At 37.8% G+C, this 20,298-nt stretch overlaps 1 protein-coding gene across 10 annotated transcripts in view; it reads right to left on the bottom strand.

Moving 5' to 3' along the window:
- Herc4 (HECT and RLD domain containing E3 ubiquitin protein ligase 4) overlaps window positions 1–20,298 on the bottom strand; it is a 73,875-nt gene that overhangs the window by 30,838 nt on the left and 22,739 nt on the right. For 3 of the 10 annotated variants that reach the window (XM_051153162.1, XM_051153163.1, XM_051153164.1), the window contains 11 exons: window positions 19,183–19,259; window positions 15,521–15,742; window positions 14,137–14,228; window positions 11,038–11,168; window positions 9,417–9,577; window positions 6,872–6,948; window positions 6,468–6,592; window positions 4,880–4,939; window positions 4,373–4,484; window positions 3,667–3,856; window positions 2,157–2,329 (listed from right to left, as the gene is read on the bottom strand). In XM_051153162.1, the coding sequence (XP_051009119.1) occupies window positions 2,157–2,329; window positions 3,667–3,856; window positions 4,373–4,484; window positions 4,880–4,939; window positions 6,468–6,592; window positions 6,872–6,948; window positions 9,417–9,577; window positions 11,038–11,168; window positions 14,137–14,228; window positions 15,521–15,742; window positions 19,183–19,259 (1,420 nt within the window). Of the gene's footprint in view, window positions 1–1,555; window positions 1,660–2,156; window positions 2,330–3,666; window positions 3,880–4,372; window positions 4,485–4,879; window positions 4,940–6,467; window positions 6,593–6,871; window positions 6,949–9,416; window positions 9,578–11,037; window positions 11,169–14,136; window positions 14,229–15,520; window positions 15,743–19,182; window positions 19,260–20,298 lie in introns of those variants that run through there. The other 7 variants (XM_051153165.1, XM_051153166.1, XM_051153167.1 and 4 more) reach the window with 5 other exon arrangements.

Here is a 20,298-nt window from a genome sequence, read left to right as displayed (position 1 = left end):
CAGTCATTTACTTAATTTATAAAAAGGGACAAAATACCAACTATACAAGTAAATTTTATGAAAAATCTACAGTGTTAACATGTATTCTACACAGAAGCTTCTATTGCTGGATAGTGTTGTCATAGACGTTAAGACTCCACCCCTCCCAACCTTGAACTAATGAGAAGGTAGATCCTAACATAGCTTCATCAACCCTAGCATCCAGGAGACCGAAGCAGGAGGATCCTGAATTTAAGGCCTGCTGGGGCTATATACCACAAAATCCTATCCAAAAACCCAAGGGTAGACTGTATCAGGTTAAGTATGTGCCTAGTATGTGCAGTTTAATCCACAAACCCAGAGAGAAAGGGAGGTAAAAGACACACAAAGACACACACACACACACACACACACACACACACACACACACACACACACACACCCCAAATCTTTGAGAAATACATATACTATCTTATTACCTAATTATAAAATTTTAATCTTTAAAAAAGTGAAGATAGCCAGGTGTAGTGGCACACCTTTAATCCCAGCACTTGAGAGGCAGAGGCAGAGGCAGGGGCAGGTGGATCTCTGTGAGTTCGAGGCCAGCCTGGTCTACAAAGCAAGTCCAGGACAGCCAAGGCTACACAGAGAAACTCTGTCTGGGAAGAAGAAGAAAAGAAGGAGGAGGAAGAGGAGGAGGAGGAGGAATCTTAATAGGGCTCTTGGTAGAGACTGAGAATTCTGAGCTGGCAAGCCAGTTCCTCGAGTCCTTGCTGTGACTATAGAAGCCCTCCTCCCAGCCCTTTCTCCGAGACAGGTTTCTCTGTAGTTCACAATGGCCTGGCATTTTGGTGATCCTCCTGCTTCGGCTTCCAGATTGCTGGAATGATAGGCAGGGCTAAGGAAAACCAGTATGCTTTAAGAGGAATGAAGATAAGCAGACAAGGAGTCAGAAAGTGTAATTATGTAGAAATAGGGTCCAGCTGAAGAAGGATGGTTCATAAAAGAGTAGAGCTCAACCGAGAAAAGAAAAACAGTATCAATTAATCACTTGACTCCTAGGCGAGGTCTATGGAAAGGCAGAGACCCAAGCTATGATGTTAGATCTTCACAACTGCAGAACGCTGCACGCCCAGGCCCTGATATGCTGCAAGAAAATCTTATTCTGGGGAATGACCTGTTTTCTTGGAAAGAAACTGCTATCATCTCTTTAATTATAACAATCAGAACAGAGATTAACTGCCTATGAATCTTGGACATACTAAATACAAAAGGAAAAAGAATTCAGGAAGTTAAGTAGTGAAGAAAACACCCAGGAGCTTCACTTAAAAAAAAAAAAAGACCCATAGGGATTCTTTGATACAGAGAAGATCTATCTCCTTTGTTCCCTTTACTGTTTACTTTAGAACTGAGCAAGAAGAGGCTGAAAGTATAAAGAAGTTGTTATGGAAAAGGTACTGCATTCACATGGAGTCTTCACCTGTTATGAACTATGAACACATGCTTCTCCCTTAGGTCATGTCTCATCTAAGGAGCAGCTCAGGGATACCAAATGGCATAACAGAGATATACCTACCAACTGTCAGGGGTGACTCAAGTCCATCTTTAATGAGACAGCTGAGACTCTATTTCTTCATGTAACTTTGCACTTCTACAGTGTAAAGTGTACTATTTCTTACACTGGGAAAAAGGGCAGGAAAGAACAATAGGCAAATTAATGAATTATATATGGTTTCATTTTCAAATTAGTCACTTGTTTCAAATGAAACATTCTACTTTGATTGAGGCCATTAGTAGCTGATATGAAAAAGAGTAAGTTTTAATGTTCACTATTACAAGGGCCCAGTCATTTTTATATAATAACCATTTATAATTAAAAATTATATATCATTAAATTAACAGTTGATTCTTTACAAGAAAACAGAATAATTCTAATTCATTAATATGCTATTGTTCTGCCCAACTGTAGGCTATAAATGCCTAACAAAGTTAAGTATATCCAAAGCTATGAAGTATAGATATATTACTTCTTGTAAAGGAGATTATGAGAAACTATTAAGTTCCAAATTTATTTAATATGTATCTTTTATGTCATTCTAATATTAATGTTAAAATGAACATTATCAATTTGTTAGTAGGAATGGGGAAAGAGAAAAATAAAGGACTAATGGACATACCCTATGTAATATTTCTAAAACCTTTAATGCGGTATGAAGAAAACTGTTGAAAATTCTTCTTTCAGAAGGGGGAATGCCGATCTTGTAGAGTTTCAAAAGATGTACCACAACTTCCTTAAAAAGTTCTACTATCTTGAGGAATAGTGGAGGTTCAAGTATTGACCACCAGTTTTCTGTTATTAAAGGGTGAACATGCAAATAAAATGAATAAAAAAAAAATCAGAATTAAAAAAACCATACTAACTTTTCTTCTAGAGCAGTGGTTCTTAACCCTTTGAACATTTCAAGAAGATGAATATAGCAATAATTTACACAACATCTTTAGGGCTTATAAATAACTTTCCTCACTACCAAGATAAAAGATACTGTTCTTAAAATCTCCCCAAAGTAAAAATAAAATATAAAAGGCCTACTGAATTCACATTCTTGGTATCCTAAATTATATTTAAATTCATAAATTATAGTTAAAACTCATCATTACACCTACTATAAAAATTAGTTATTAAGATATTTTAGCAATCAGAATTAATTTTCAACAAAATATACCTTAAAAATTATATTGCTTAATTATTTAAAAGTCCAGGTTTTATTATGTGACTTAATATATATATATATATATAACTGAAATATTGTGAAGTAACATCTTTACAAATCCAAGGAACTGAGAAATCAAAAGCGGAACTTCATGTTAAGTTATATACCCTGTATTGCCTTATTCAGTTATTATTTATAGTTTCTTACTAAAAACACCACAATCATATGAAATGAAGCAAGAAGAATGTGAAACCTTCTGAAACAGGAAGGCAGCACTTGGCTTTACTCTTCTACACTGGCTTGCTCCTTCAGATCCCAGCATTCTATCCCTTACTTACTGCTTTTTCCACTCACCCTCAGCCTTAAAAGTTTTTGGAGTGATTTTATTACTTCAATATATTTCAGTTCCACATACCTAGGAAACACTCCTAGAAACCAAAACACTGGATTAACTGTAGCAAGCCAAATATAAAGGCCAGAAGTTAGAGATGGATCCATACCATTACAAGGATTAAGGTGAGCAAAGTTAGACCAAAACTCAGAACAAAACAGAGACCCAACTGTGAACTCAGCAATCTTGTACATAAACAGAGATACAAAATTAAGTGAAAGGAAATTAGCAAGGAAAGGAACTGAGAGGAGAAGGGCTGATATTGGGGCTCAGGGACGATTAAAACCAGTACTGCTCAGTTTCAATGGCTCTTCATGGGTCTTTCACAGCAAAGTCTCTCAAGGCAATGAGGAAGAAAATATGGGAGAGTTTTCAATTTTTCTTGTTTCTACCTCTCTGTTGTATTGAATCAAAATTCTATATTTAACATAATTTTCCTTCAGCAACTCCAACAATTAGAATCAGGTGGGGGGGGGGGGAGACAATCAATGAACAATATCAAATATGCAAGGCAGCAAATTTCCAAACAGCAAGCAGAAGAACTCGTTAGCACTTTCCCTTAAAGAGCAAACACTAAATTCTTACCGAGTACTTTCAGTGGTGCCTTTTCTAGGTTCACAAGAGCTGTGCCAAAGGGAATCGCTATTGTTGTGAAATTGTTGCAGTCACTCATCAGGGGACATTCTGGTAGAGTAAGATAAAACCTCAAAGCTTCAACATCAGGTAAGGAGCTAGTCAGTTTAGGGATAAGATTCTTTTCCAAACTAGCTGCCACCTATATTTGACAAAAAGCAAAACCTACTTCATTTTAAATGAATGCACTTCACACAGATGCATACACACAGACACACAGACACACACACACAGGTATGCACACATAACAAGGAAAAAAAAGAAATCAAGTGCTTCAAAACAGATGGTGAATATAACGAAAAAGACATCTTTCAGTGACGTATGTTTGAGCATAAGGAAAACTACTGTCTAAGCATTGCTAAGAAACTCCAAAAAACCTTATTGCAGTGTCAACTTAAGCTTTCCACCACAGTGGCTAACACAGCCATTAACGGACTTGACCAAGATGATGATATTAAGTCTTTAGGGCCTGCTACGAACATCTGAAAAGATGTGTGTGTATCTAACATCGAAATTGTAAATGCTTCAAAATAAAAATGTGATTTTATCATACAGTATAACGCAAGTCTATGAGACTCAAGGTTAATTAGGTGGCAAACAAAATAACACATAAAAACCTAGCAGCTAAATAGTAAATATACAATCACATAAAACAAACCTGCTGAGATATCTGAGGATGATCCGGCTGTATAAGTTTATGGAATAAGAGTCTAGCAGCATTCATATCAACCCCTGAAAATTTGGTACCTGTTCTATAGTGATCATCATTGCTAAAAAAGAAAAGAAGAGAAAGGGAAGTCATTTTCTTCAGTGATGCAGGCACTCAGCATTTGCTCAGGCTCCAGTAAATAAACCCCACCTGTGCTCACACAAGTAACTCTTAATAAAACACAACGGGCATCACAGAAACACAGAGGAGGACATGAAAGCAGGTAGGGACTTGTTGGGATGGAGGAGGTTCAAAGTAAGTGGGAAGGACAACAAGGGGTTATATCACGCGCGCGCGTGTGTATGTGTGTGTGGGGGGGTGTTACTGAAGAATTAAATTTTTAAAATTGAAAATATTAGTATTTTTGTTTCTTTAATATGTAGATTTTTACAAGTATAGTATAGAGTCACTCAATTCAATACATTTGAAAGATTCAATCAAGGAATTGCCACTTACCTAACAGCTAAAAAACTTCCATTTAGGCAACCAGATGAAGAAAATGTTCCATCTATCTCACTAAAAATAAAATAAATGAGACATATAACTATTTGTCTTTTGTTTTTAATAAAAACTTAAATGACGATATAGACCTAGGTATGGTGGCACATGAATAGAACCTGATCATTTGGGAAGCTGAGGCAGGAGAATCTACAGCTTGAGGCCAGCCTCAGCTGTATGGTTAAGACCGTCCTGTTTTTTAAAAAGATGGGGCCAGAGGTGACTTAGTAACTGCTTGCTATGCAGGCAGGAGGACTCAAGTTTGGTCCCCAGGCTGATGTGTGGCATTGAGTGCTTATAATACTACAGCTGGGGAGGAAGAGACAAGAAGATTACCGAGGTCCACCAGCCACCTAGTCTAGCCTAAACACAGCAATCTCTAGGTTCGGTAAAGGGCTTGGTCTCACAAAACAAAAAAAAACAAAAAAACAAAAAACAAACAAAAAAAAAAAGGTGAAGAACCGAGGAAGACTTTCAGTGTTAACCTATGGCCATCATACATACTCCCAAACATGCATCTGCACACATACATAGAACATGTATATATGTACATACACATGCACGAGCTACAGAGTGGTTCTCAGCTAACATAATCAGAATTAGGTACATTACTGAAGACTGATTACACAATACTAGATATAAAGGTATTAACTATTTGACTTAAGCTTAAATGCATTCATTTTCAGCAGCACCAAGTCAGCTCAGTTGGTAGTGTCTGCCACACAAGCACAAAGAAGTGACTTTGGATTCCCCAGTAGCCACCTGAAAAAGCTAGGGTGGTATGTGCCTGTAACTTACTTCAGTGGTAGAAGGGGGTCCCAGTACCAAGATCCCGTCTCAAAAAATAAAGTGGGGAGAACATTCAACATAGGCCCATCACTTCCACGTGTACATGAACAAGTGCATACACATCTGCTTACACCTGTGCACATACCCACAAAAATACATTCACAACTCTCTCCACCACAAAAGGAAAATTCAAGGAAATTAAACCTTCTGTCTCTTATCTATCTATCTATCTATCTATCTATCTATCTATCTATCTATCTAGAACAAGGTCTCACTATGTAGCCTTGACTGGCCTGGAATTTGCTATGCAGACCAAGATGGCCATGAATTCAGACAACTACCTGGCTCCAACTACTAAGTAGTGGGATTAAAGGAATGAACCACCAAACCAGGCACTATATTCAAATAATCTTTGTACAAGTGAAAGAGAACTGACTTTTTCAAGTTGTCCTCTGATTACCACATGTGTACAGCAGCGTGTATGCACCTACATAATATATGCAAAATAAATAATTTTTAAGGAGCACACTACAAGCAGAACCTGAATCATCAATCAGTTTTACATGTATGAAAGAACTGGAACTTTTAAATAAGATCTTTAAAATACCCACTATGGAAATTCTAAGTACTTAATTTTTCACACATAAACCATGAAGAGAATGACAGTCAATAAAATATTGAAGTGAAAATTCTCCACAAAGGTTGCTCTACCACGTATGTTTGAGGTTGTGCATGTGAGAGTAGACTGTTTCCATACTTGGCTATCTCCACAGGAAACCTTCCAGAGGGGTAGCTGAGCCACTTCTGAATCAGAGTTTCATTCACTGTCCAGATCTGCTTTGAAGGGTCAGGGCATCTAAAGTCATCTGGTGGTCCACAGCTCTAAGTGAAAAATTAAAGAGATCAGTCAGAGGAAGAGAGGGCATCTACAACAAAAAAATTAAAAACCAGTATTATGTATTATTTGTTTGTTTTGTTAAAGATAGAAGTCAACTTCTCCTAAAGACCAGAAACAAAACCTTAGCTGATTAACATTGGGGAAAAAACTATTTTGTAGATTTGAGGATGAAAACAATTAACCTGTGACACACAAAAGAGGAAGACAAGTTTCTAAAATCACTCCAACTTATTTGAGCTATTTATATATGATTATATCAGTACCTGAGGACTAGAGTAATGTGAAAAGCTTTGATCTCCACCTGAGAAAATTCTTTTGACACAGAAATAGTCTTCAGAACCTACAATAAAAACAAAATGGAAATCATTAGATTCCAAGGTTTATATTACATTTTTCAGAACATCCAATTTGCCATAGGATTTGTCTTGATCTAATTAGGCTTCCCTCTCATTCATTCTAGGAGCTCCATAACAAGAAATGGCTTGGAATAAATAATCTGATTCCTCGGGATGAGAATGACCAAATGATGAACATGAAATGATTCCACAAGCCTATGCACCACCTGGCAAGTTGGTAGACTTTACTACAGAGACTTGAGGCTGGGGTCTCTTTAATTTTTCACTTAGAGCTGTGGACCACCAGATGACTTTAGATGCCCTGACCCTTCAAAGCAGATCTGGACAGTGAATAAAACTCTGATTCAGAAGTGGCTCAGCTACCCCTCTGGAAGGTTTTCCTGTGGAGATAGCCAAGTATGGAAACAGTCTATACCCCACACAAAACTGTTTTCTAGTCTGGATCTCAGATTTTGGTTTAAACATAATACTGTAATTATTAATATAAAAAATAGGAGAAAAAAATTAAAGTGGGTACACCAGAAATCCCAGCATTTGGTAGACAAAAAGTCTGTTACACATCAAAACAAACAGCAAGCAAACAAACAAAAATTCATATTTTAAAAGAACATGGAATTTTAAAAAAATTATTCTGCAAGGGTTGCATTCTGAAGTATCACACACTAAAAAAAATAAAACGGTATCCCAAGCTGGCGATGGTGGTGCACCTTTAGTCCTAGCATTTGGGAGGCAGAGGCAGGTGGATCTCTGAGTTTGATGCCAGTCTGTTCTACAAAGTGAGGCCAGGACACCTAGGGCTACATGAAGAAACCCTGTCTCGAAAAATAAAAAAATAAAATAGAGCACCCTACTTCAATTAAAGTCTAGTATTTCCAAGTCTGAGACATTTATTTTTACCATTTCCTGAGTCTCATGTAGGACAGGCCCAGCCTCAAACTTGTTATGTTGCCAAGAAAGAATTTCTATTGTCCTGCTTCCTGTAGTTACTGATGTGTGTAAGCATGCTTTGCTTGACTATTTGCTTTTTGAACCCACGACTGCTACAGAACTACAAACTTTTTTCAAAGAAAGAAAAATTATCTTAATTTCCTTGATTACTTCCTTACATTATTTTTTTTAAATCCTCATTAAATATTTGAATATGTAATAGTGTGTGTGTGTGTGTGTGTGTGTGTGTGTGTGTGTGTGTGTGTGTGTGTGTTGCCTGTAAAGACCAGAAGGCCATAAGGCTTCCGGAAGCTGGAGTTGTGTGGTGCTACCACAAATGGGTGCTGAACTGAACTTGGTCCTCTCTAAGAACGTCAAGAGTTCTTAACAGCTGAGCCATCTCTAACCACAGTTAAATAAGTTTCATCTGGCTTAGACCGCGATGATTTTAAGATGCCAAAAGTCACAAGCTATAACTCAATAGCAGACCCTTTTTTACCTTGCTCAGCCTGCTTTCTTATGGAACTCAGGATCACTAGCCCTGGGATGGTACCACCCACAATGGGCTGGGCCTTCCCCCATTGATCACTAAAAAAACGCATTATAGGCTTGCCTTACAGCTTGATCTCATGGAGGCATTTCCTCAACTGAGGATCCTTCCTCTCTGATGACTCTAGATTGTGCCAAATTGACACAAAACACTTGTTTAAATGGCTATACAGTTTTAGTTTTACAAAATGAAAAGTGGTCTGGAGATTAGCTACAAAACAGTGTGATTACACAACTGCTTGATTTTGAAATAAATCGATTAACAAATTTTGTATTATGCACATACCATATTTTCTGGCATGTAAGACGACCCTTCAACTTTAACTTTTCTGGTTAAAATAGAGTTTACAGCCTGGGTCTGCTGCACAGGGTATGTGTTGGAAGAGGAGGAAGTCTTTTGTTGTTTTTTTTTTTTTGTATTTCCAGAGAAGGTTCTCTGTGTAGTTTTGGCTGTCCTAGTCTCACTTTGTAGACCAGGCTGGCCTCAAACTCACAGCGATTTGCCTGCCTCTGCTTCTCGAGGACTGGAATTAAAGACATGCACCACCATGCCTGGCTCGGAAGAAGGGTAATCTTATATGTATATTCCAAACTCTATTTTAACTGGAAAAGTTAAAATTAAAGTGGGGGTGGGGGGGAGGGGGGGAGTCATCTTATACATCAGGAAAAAAAACTCAATTCCAACCACCCTTTTCACTGGTATCCTAGTTTCCCCATGACCCTTCCCACAAAAACATTTTCACTATTTTATCCAGAATTTGTAGATATATACAACACAAAACACATGGGTCTTGCCATGAGCCCAGGCAGGATAAACTTAATGTTCCCCCTGCTACCACCATTCTTTTAATTCGATATTTTACCTTAACAATGCATCTTAGAGTTCCTGTAATCACAGCTGTCATCATCACAGAGACCAACAATTTAGTAAAGAGCTTTAATATATGCAGCACATGGTCAGCACGCTAGCACTTACCATTATCTTGTGGACACTGCCCATTGTAAGAATACCAATTTCCTTTTACAGTGAAAGGGCTTTTTCTGTTGCTTGTTGAACCAGTTCCCAACTGCCCGTTACCACCAAGACCAAAGGAATAAATTCGTCCTGAAGAAGGAACAAATGCAGAGGTGTGCTGCCTAGAATAAAATGACAGAAAACCTCTGACTTAAGGTTAAATTCCAAAGAACATATTTAGAAAACTACAAATTAACCAACATAATCATCTTAAAAAGTAAACTGGGGCCAGATGCAATGGCACACACCTTTAATCCCCAGCGCTCAGGGAGGTAGAGGCAGGTGGATCTCTGTAGATTCAAGGCCAGCCTTATCTACAGAGCAAGTTCCAGGGACAACCAGGACTGTTACAGAGAAACCCAAAAGAAACCAAAAGGAAAATTTAAAAATAATAAAATATGGGCTAGATTGACTGACAAAGATAATTCAAACTACTAAACCAGAAATGAAAGTGGAAGGCTAGGCATGGTGGGACCTGTGTAATAACCGCACTTAGGAGGCAGAGGAAGCAGGATTTTAAGTTTTAGGCCAGTCAGAACTACATAGTGAGATCTTATTAAAACAAAATACCAAGTAAACTGAATTCAACATCATACTAAATGGATATGTATTAAGATCAAGCATGATTTTTTTTTCCTATAATGTAAGGGTGACCCAGAATACAGAAACTGATCACTGCACATACCTAATTAATAAAATGAAAGAAAAACAAATGATAAACAAAATCCTATAAATACATGATGCAGAAAAAAACGATCTAGTGAACTTAAGTAATACTTTACAACTGGAAGGACAAAAAGGAAAACCAACACTGAACAACATGTTCAATGGCTAGAAGATTTTCTCCTAAGGTCACAAGCAAAAGCAAAATGTACTCTTTCTACCACTTTTAGTCAACACAGTCCTACACATCGTAGCTATTCCAATTTGACACACACACAAAAAAATGCATCCACATTGAAAATGGAGAAAGTCGTCAGGCGGTGGTGGTACACTCCTTTAATCCCAGCACTCCAGATGCAGAAGTAGGCGGATCACTAAGTTTGAGTCCAGCCTGGTCTACAGAGTGAGTCCTGGATAGCCAAGGCTACACAGAGAAACGCTCATCTCAGATAAAAATTAAAAATAAAGTTTAAAAAAAAAAAAAAAGGACGGGCACCACTAAGTAGTGGTGAAATACAAACCTAAACAACACCTCTTGGGATGGCTATCTGATAAGAAGAAAATAGTATTCAAATGTTTAAAATTAAACACTTGTGTTGAAGTATGTTTGTAGAAACATAAGGCGTCACTAGAAAAGGATGGTGTTTCTAAGAAACTGAAGCAGAATCCCTGTAAGACAGCTGTTACTACAGCTCTTCAGTAGCTAATCAGACATTCAGAAGAAATGTTTTACCTCAGACTGTTAGAACCCTAAGACAATTTATTACACAATCCTTTAAAAAACATGAAATTTTCCTGGCTGGGGAGTGGGTGGTTTGTAGCCTCCCATGTGCTAGCTAGACTCACAGATATGTGCCATCATGTTTACCAGCTCAATACACAGTCGGAGACTAAAACCCTCTTCTTTACCATAGCTTACCTTCCACAAGCAACCTGAGTAACAATGCTTCCCATAAGTTCAAAAACTTTCCTGGGGTTTATTTCATGACTGGTAGAATTATGACCCAACTGGCCATACCCTCCAGCTCCAAAGGTGAACACACCACCTTCCTGGAAAACAACAACCAACAAAACAACTAACTCATGAGAAGCTTAACAAAAAAATAAACTAATGTTCAAAATATGAGCTAACCTTTAATACAGACTTAATGTTTTCTATCCTAACTGTCTTTGAAATTAGATAATGGCTGACTAAGGTAAAAATGTCTTAAAACTAAGGCAATTTAGTGTGTGATAGTGGGGAAGAAAACCACACCACACCACTATTCATGCTATATCCTCATACCTTCTTTACCTAAAACTTTTGTTTTGTTTTTGTTTTTCAAGACAGGGTTTCTTAGTGTAGCCCTGGCTGTCCTGGCACCCAGAGATCCACCCAACCTCTGCCTCCCTAGTGCTGGGAACACAGGTGTGCAGCACAACCTACTGGCAAAGCATTTTTAAAATGTATTATTTGTGTGGGTGTGCATGTTGCACATGTGTGAACACAGGTACTATTAAGCCAACCAGCTAAAGAGCCAGGAAATAACTGCATTGCTTGAGAATATCATTATGTTTCCTCTCCCCCTCCTCTCTCACTCAAAGGACACATTTCTAATATTTCTCACAGACACACACACAATATTTTTTTTAATGCTATCCTTAGTTAGGCAGCTAGTTATGCCATGAAGATACATAAATGCTCTGCTTGAACTGAGTGTGGTGTCTTCCCAGTAAAGAGCTGGAGCAGAAAGATAATGAGTTCAAGGCCAGCCCAAGCTACACAGGGAGATCATGCCAAAAGGTAAGAACAGATAAAAAGTTCTACATAAAGAGTATACACAAGCAGAGTGCAAGATGTGAGTGTACGCATACATAGTTGACGTAAGAGATTATCTTTAGGGGGTATCTTTAGCTGCTCTTCCAAAGGACCCAGGTTCAATCTCCAGAACCCACGTGGCATATCTCAATTGTCTGTAACTCCAGTTCCAGGGGATCCAACACTTTCACACAGACACAATGTACATAAAACTTTAAAAATCATTAAAATATAATCTTTAAACTTTTATTATTAAAACTTATGAGTCAATTAGAGGCTATTTTGTTATTATTATTGTTTTGTTCCTTTTTCTTTCTCTCTCTCTTTTATTTATTTATTTATTTAGACTTTCCTGTGTAGCCTTCACCTGCCTCTGACTCCCAAGTGCTGGGATTAAAGACATGAGCCGCTGCCACCCGTCTGAGGCCATTTTAAAAATAGAGGTATGACACATGACAACCTAACATAACCATAACATTTTTCAATTTTGCCCTCAACTTTTAGTTATATGTGTACAATTTTACACCCTGCTTTCAACATCTAACAGTATAATTCTTTAATGCACTATAGCACAAGGACAGTCTTTAAAACTTTCCATATCAAATACAGGGAACTGGGGGTACAGCTTCATCGGAAGAATGTGTGCCTAACGTGCACAGAGCTTTGGCCTCAATCGCTAACACTGTATGGTGTGGGTGTGATGGTGCACACCTGTGATTCTAGCACTCAGAAAGTGGGAGTAGGGGGATCATAAGTTCAAGGTCATCTTCAACTACATTTGGAATACAAAGGGAACCTGTAACTCCAGTTCTAGGGAGGCTGGGACTGGTTAAAAATTTTAGGACAATCTCAGTTCTGTTAAGATTTTGTCTAAAAAAAAAAAAAAAAAGAACTAAAAAAATAATTTTGAGTGACGAAAGAAACTGCAGAATTTTTTTCTTTTCCTCCTGTTGTGGTCTTGTACAACCTGTACATACTCCTCCCCTGAGCTCTATTTCCCAACCCAATACAATTTTAATTTTTATGTGTCTGAGTATTTTGCCTGCATGTATGTGAGTTCGCCATGTGAATGCAATGCCCAGCAGAGGCCAGAAGGGATCATCTGATCCTCTGAAACTGAAATTATACACTGTGCTGCCATGTGGGTTCCAGGAACCAAATCTTGGTCCTCTGGAAAGTGCTCTGATAAAACATCTCTTAAGCCCCCAAGTAATTTAGTTTACCAACTATATAAGACAAAATGATAATAACAACAATACTGGGATGGGGGTAAACTATGCATCCCAAGAGAATGGGACCCAGGAGCTCCTGTATGTCGGGCAAGCAGTCTACCAGCTACTACATCCCCACCCTTTCTGAAACACCCATCTCTGATCTTTATGTTAGCATGAACAATTGCAGTATTTTGCAGTAAAGATTAGCTGTATTTTGTTTGCTTTTCATATTATAAAAGATCAACTTAAGGTCGCCACTTAACTTCTTGTTGAGCTACACCCATTACTTGAACGTGTTCATTTTCCGTTGGCATCGAGTCACCATAGAAGTGCCCCCAGAAAATGAAAGATAAATGTTAAAGCAGCTGACTAGACTATATTGAAAATACACTGTAATTCAGCCTACAGATAACAGGAATTCAGCTGCTTCATAACTTGTTATAAAGTATTTGTAAACAAAATGGAACCAAAAATAAGCAAAAATATTTATCATCTCAGCTACTCAGGAGACTAGCAGGATTAAAAATCCAAGATCAGGCCGAGCAATTCAGCAAGCTGCTAGCTCAGCTTGAAAAGGGGCTAGGGGTGTAGCTCAGCGACAGCGATGCACCCTAGTATACACAAGGCCCTGGGTTTTAGTTTCTATTATCAAGACCACAGACAAACACCCCTCTAAAAAGTGCTGGGCATGGCACTGAATGACTGCAACTCCAGCCACTCTGGAAGCTCAGAAAGGGGAGCGTCTACTACAGTATAGGGTGAGTCCAGACCGCACAGTCAGGGAAACACTGCTGCAACTAAAGGTGACAGTGTAACAAGGCGCACAGTTTATAGCCCTAAGCAAATCACAGCATTAAGGTGAGTTGTTTTCAAGAATAATTTAGGTCTTCTTTAAGATAAACTATTTCTGAAACAAACATTGCTCAAGTTTAATGGAAGATCACAAAAGCATTTATTAATTCTAAGAAAATTACTGTGAGTAATAAAAGTTTTATAAATACAATACCTTGGTTAATGCAGCAGTATGATCTTCTCCGCAACAAATATAAACTATTTTCTGAGATCTTAGTGACTTTAGTAAATTAGGAACATACCTATCTGAAAATTCCAATAAAAGATGTTAATGATATTTTTAAATTAAAATTCCTCTATAATGTGCTTCTTTTATAGATTTCCAAACTCAGTAGACATAATAATTTTTATTATCAAAGACTTTGGGGGGAACCTATAAAACTGAGTTTCCAGGCCCTATGATAAAGGATTCAAATATGAGTAATAATTATCCTTTATGCCAATGTGCACAGGGCTCAGAAATCCAGACTTCAGTGTTTTTGGATTTTTCTACTCGTGTTTGATAATCTGTTCTGTAATGGCTATGCTCAACAGCCTGTCCTACTTTCTGTTTTTGTGGCAGAACATATTAACAGCATAATGAGCATATTTTTATGCAGAATAAAAACTTATCTATCTCTACGAGAGAATTATTTATCTATTGTTATCAGCTGTTATTAGGTAAAAACTCCCCTTGGCCATCTCAGTCATTATACTTAAGCTTTACAAATTATAATTTATATACCAAATACTAGCATTAAAAAACTGGCAGGTATGAAATGTCAGATAAAAGATTCTAACTTGTTTCAAGCAGTTTTATAAAATTCAAAATGTTTATTCTCAATACCATCATCAGTGTAAAAAAGAAGCTCAACCAAAATTTAACAAGTCAGATCATATAACTCCAACCTGAAACACATCAACTGAATACATCATGTTACTTTCCTAGAACAAAATTTTTTCAGTACCAGGCTCAGTCATTTCACGTTATGTTCTGCCAGGAAGCTATATATGCAGCTTTGTCACTAATTAATTTTATAGCTTCTTTCCATTAATGGTGACCAATACTGAGCAACACTGGTTAACAACTTATTTGCAAACTGTCTCTCAATGAACAGTGAAGACTCAGGCAGCATAAGCTTTCTTTCCTTTCAGTACTGGGGGTTAAACCCAAGCCTCCTGTGTAGTAGGCAGAGCATTCCACAATAGTTATCTATAACCTCAGTCCAGTGATCTAAAAAACAGTCTTCTATTTTGTTGGGAAAAGGTGCTGGGGAGTGAGTGAGCCCAGGGCCTTGTGCGTGCTAGGGAAGAGCATCTCCATGGAGCTGTATCTCCAGGCCTCAGTAAACTTTCCAATTTATTATATGCTAATTTTTAGCTTTCTCCATGGTCCTCTCAAAACATTACCACATTAAAATTTTAAATTAACATCCTCAGCTTCACCTCTATTAGTCCTGGGAAGATCTGGGTATACATTTCTCCAATGCTTTAAGAATCACTCATTCATCTCAGAAGATTATCTTTTAAAAATACACCTAATTTTAATGAGAACTTACCATTTTCATCATTAAGACCTAGCTGACCAAATTTGTTACGGCCCCATCCAAAGATAGCTCCAGAAAGAGTGAGTACAAAACTATGGGCTCCTCCTGCTGCAACTTGCATGAATGGAATTCCAAGCAAAGACTTAATCAGTTGTGGGGAAGTTTGCTTTTTACAGTCAACGCCTAGACCCAGCTGTCCATACTTATTCTGTCCCCAGCAGAAAACTTCACTTGCTGTAAGATAAAAATTATGAGATTATTTTACATATATATATATATATACTATCACTTGAAGTCAATTACTCTTTTGTGACATTCTCTCATTAGATGAAAGAACATATTTAACAATGATGTTTGTTTCTTCACATGAAAACTACTATTACCTAGAAGAACATTCCTCGTCAGCAAACTTAAGTTTCAGCAATACAATAGTAAACAGTAATATAAATGAGGGATATGCCCATTTCCTTATGCTTTACAACAAAGAAATGTCTTTTTAACATTTTTCAACTTTAACTCTTAGGCTTCAGTTAACAACTAACATGCAAATGTAAACAGTAAGAAACACCCTGCAGGCCTGCCAGTGGTGGTGCACACCTTTGATCCCAGCACTTGGGAAGCAGAGGCAGGTGGATCACTGTGAGTTTGAGGCCAGCCTGGTCTACAAAACAAGTCCAGGGCAGCCAAGGCTACACAGAGAAACCTTGTCTTGGAAAAAAGAGGGAGGGAGAGAGAGGCACAGAGAGACATGGGGGGGGGGGGAGAAAAACACAGATGTTCCCAAATCACTTCTAACTCAGTACACCCAAACTGAACATGGTCCCACCCTATTCCCAACTGACACACTAGTCCTCATTCCAGTGCCACGCTTCATCTAAAGCCATATACCCAGGGATGGCATGTCCCTTCTCAGACACCATCAAATCTAAATCTACCAAGTATTAATCAAGTTATATACAGTTTTCTTCCCTAGTAAATAGATCTGTTTTTAGCATCCTTCCTGGGTCCTTTAATCATTTTCTCTACTTGTTGGTTTTGATTCATCTGCCAGCAACTTCAGACTTTTTTTTTTTTTTTTTTTGACATTTTAAAAATTAAAATAACTAGCAATAATCTAGTGAGCTCCAGCGAACTTAAAAGTTCATAAAATAAAATAGTACACATTTAAAAGAAAGCTTTTAGGCTGGGGAAATGGCTCAGCTGGTAAAGCTGGTAAAGGAGAAATTGGTAAAGGAGTTGGACAGATCTCCAGATTGGAGCCAGGAACAGTGGCATGTTCTTGTCATCTCCAGCACTGGGGAAGATGAGCCAAGTAATATCTCTCAGGCTCACTGGCTAGTCAGCTTACCCTAACTCATTTGGTGAGCTCCAGACCTGTGACACCCTGTCTTAAAAAAAAAAAAAAAAAAAAAAAAAAAAAGGCAATATGACCAGAGAAATAACTCTATTCTCTGGATCCAAGCCTATGCACAAACTAACTAAATGAATAAAGTTAAAATAAGCTTCTCTTTAACCTTTAAAATATTAGGTCCTTGGCTCTTCTTCAAACATGTACATATTTGTGTAATAAGAAAACTGCCACCAGGTGTTGTGGCCAATGCCTATAATCTCAGTGTTTGAGAAGCTGAAACAGAAAAATTCCTCCCAGCTGAGCGGTGGTAGGGCACACCTTTACTCCCAGTGCTTGGGAGGCAAAGGCAGGTGGGTCTCCTGAGTACAAGGCCAGCTGATGTACAGAATGAGTTTCAGGACAGCCAAGGCTACACAGAGAAAAAAGATAAGTCTCTTTAAGAAAGCCTGGGTGGGGGTGGGGGTGTCTGTCTGTGAGCATGCGCGCGCGCCTACACTTTCCTCACTCACTATACTTCAGCCTCACTTACCTTCTTTTACACTCAAGTGCTGTTTTCACTCTCCTAAACACCTCCCATCTTTCTATTCAGTTCACATTTAGTTTTCATTATTGGTTATCCTAGATTAAACCTCATTCCCATTAAATTTTCTCTAAACCATAAACTTTTCTCTACAGCCGCTTTCACAATACATAATTATACTCTTGTCTGTATGTGATCCTATGAGAACTAGTAGTATACAGCTTATCACTCACTATATTATACACTCAGGTGTTCATAGTTCACACAAAACGCTCACAGAATTTGTTATGCGATTGATACTACCTAAAGCTATAGAATGCAAGAAAAATGAGCTCCAGATAGAAAACTGTCTTAATTCATCAGTTTTTATGAGATTAAAACCAAATGTTTTGTTCACAGTAAGTAGAGCCCTCAGACATTTACTAAAATATAGACAGAGACACAAGAACGTCATACTTTTTGAGATAGCCTAGCCTAACCTGGAACTTGTAGAAATCTCCCTGTTTCAGCTTCCCAAGTGCTAAGACTATAGGTGTGTATCATATCATGCCAGGCTGAATCTATCTTTGTATTTTTAATTCTTTTAATATCTTTTTATTCATTTGTATGTGTCTCTGTGCATGTCCACAGAGTCCAAAGGGTGTTAGATCCTCCGGAGTTTAGAGTTCAGATGCTTGTGAGCTGCCTGATATGGGTGTTGGGAACTGAACTCAGACCCTCTGGAAGAGCAGGGAGTGCTCTTAAAACCACTGAGCCATTTTTCCTGTTCTCCTAAAGATTATCTTTTTAAACAGTAACACAAAAACCATGAGATTATCTAATTCATTTTCTAATCCTCAGCTGGCATATAATTAAGGTAAACCAGAAAGAAGAATGCAAAGAAAACTAATAGGATATTTATCCTCCTCCATACTTAATTCCTATAAAATTGAATGAGGGCTGGAGAGATGGCTCAGTGGTTAAGGGAACTGGCTGCTCTTCCAAAGGACCTGGGTTCAACTCCCTGTACCCAGATGGCAGCTCACAACTGTCTGTAACTCCAGTTATAAAGGATCTGACATCTCTCTCACACACACACAAGCAAGCATAATACCAATGTACATAAAATAAAAATAAGTATATCATTTTGAAAAAAGACTAATCATTTAAAAAATTTAATGAGATGAGGGGAGGCCAACCTTTCTCTGCTATCAAACAATGGTCTTAAAGAGATAATCCAATTTTAGGTCTATAGTAAACAAAAATTACATAATGCACAAAAAACCAAATACCTAGTGAAAAATATAATAAATATGTACAAAGTATTTATAAACTAAACACACACACACACAGCTGCACACACACGCTAGTACCGGTGTGGTGGCACATTTCTTTAGTCACAGCACTTGGGAGCAAAGGCAGGCAAATCTCTGAGTTCAAGGGCAGCCTGGTCTACATAGTGCGTTCAAAGATAACCAGAGCTAACCTGTCTTGAATAAACCAAAAAGGGGAGGGAGGAAGGGAGGGAAGAAAGGAGGGAGGGAGAAAAAGAAAACTTAAGGAGAGAATTACATGGAGAAGTATCATGTTCTTGAGTTGAAAAACTTAACACTGTAAAGATTATCCTGAAACAGATTTATAAACAACATAAGCTAAATAAATGTTTCAGCAGTTCAGTATGTGTGGAAACTAACAGCTGACTTAAAATACATATAGAAATGAAAAGGACCCAGAATCAGGACAAATCTTGAAAAAAGAAAGCTATGGGCCTTTTTGTCAAAGTACCAAGCAATAATCTTTAGAACGAAAAGGCCAAATGCTTACCTTTAGAAAGTGCAAGTGAATGATAGTAACCGCATGCAACCTGTACTATCTGGATATCCGACAGACTTTTAATATTTCTAGAAAAGAAGAAAGGAGACCAGACTCAATTCCCTCTGTGTAACAAGTGGATCTCGTATGCTTCTTATGTGCTATTCATTGGACACTTATGTGCAAAAAAAATTGTCTACTGACTTTTCAGGGCATGCCATCTTTATTTTTTAGTCAAGGCTAATTATCAAAACTTCATGTTAAAACCAGTAATAAGAATATAAGTATAAAAAATAAAATTAAAAGATGTGCTGAGAAAACCCTTTAAAAGACAGAGTAGAAGTACAAGCATACCATATCTGTACCATGTTTATAAAAAATACTCCTTTGGGATACTCTTATTTAAACATTTTCTTCCGTTATCCAATATTTTTCTTAATTAAAAAAAAATTTATGAAGCCGGGCGTGGTGGCGCACGCCTTTAATCCCAGCACTCGGGAGGCAGAGGCAGGCGGATCGCTGTGAGTTCGAGGCCAGCCTGGTCTACAAAGCAAGTCCAGGATGGCCAAGGCTACACAGAGAAACCCTGTCTCGAAAAACCAAAAAAAATAAAAAAATAAAAAATAAATAAAAATAAAAATAAAAAAAATTTATGTACATTGGTGTTTTGGCTGCATGTATGTCTGTGTGAGGGTGTTGGATCCTCTGGAACAGCGGTTAGAGAGTTTTGAGCTGCCATTTGGGTGCTGGGAATTAACATGGGTGCTCTGGAAAGAGCGGCCAGTGCTCTTAACCGCTAAGCCATCTCTCCAGCCCCATTTTTCTTAATTTTTACAGCATAAAACTTGGCAGTTTATTTGAAATACTAATTATTCTAAAACTGGTATTCTCCTAACTCAGAATTGTGGACCCTAATTCCCCCAGCCTACTCTTCTCAATGTATACCCACAGCAGTGGCATTCTTGTTTCCACTAGGGAAATTTAGGTCACTCACCTTTATAATAATCAATAATGTGTCTTATTTTTTGCTATCTTGTACTGTCTTCACAGTCCTGAGTTCACCTATCTAAATTCTTTACTGGGAAGCTAGCTGCTACAGCCTAAACATCTTACAAATGTCCCCTTCTA

The sequence above is a fragment of the Acomys russatus genome, chromosome 11, assembly GCF_903995435.1.
Source record: "Acomys russatus chromosome 11, mAcoRus1.1, whole genome shotgun sequence".
NCBI lineage: Eukaryota > Metazoa > Chordata > Mammalia > Rodentia > Muridae > Acomys > Acomys russatus.
The sequence above is the reverse complement of the archived record's forward strand: the minus strand, read 5'-3'. Positions and strand labels throughout refer to the sequence as shown.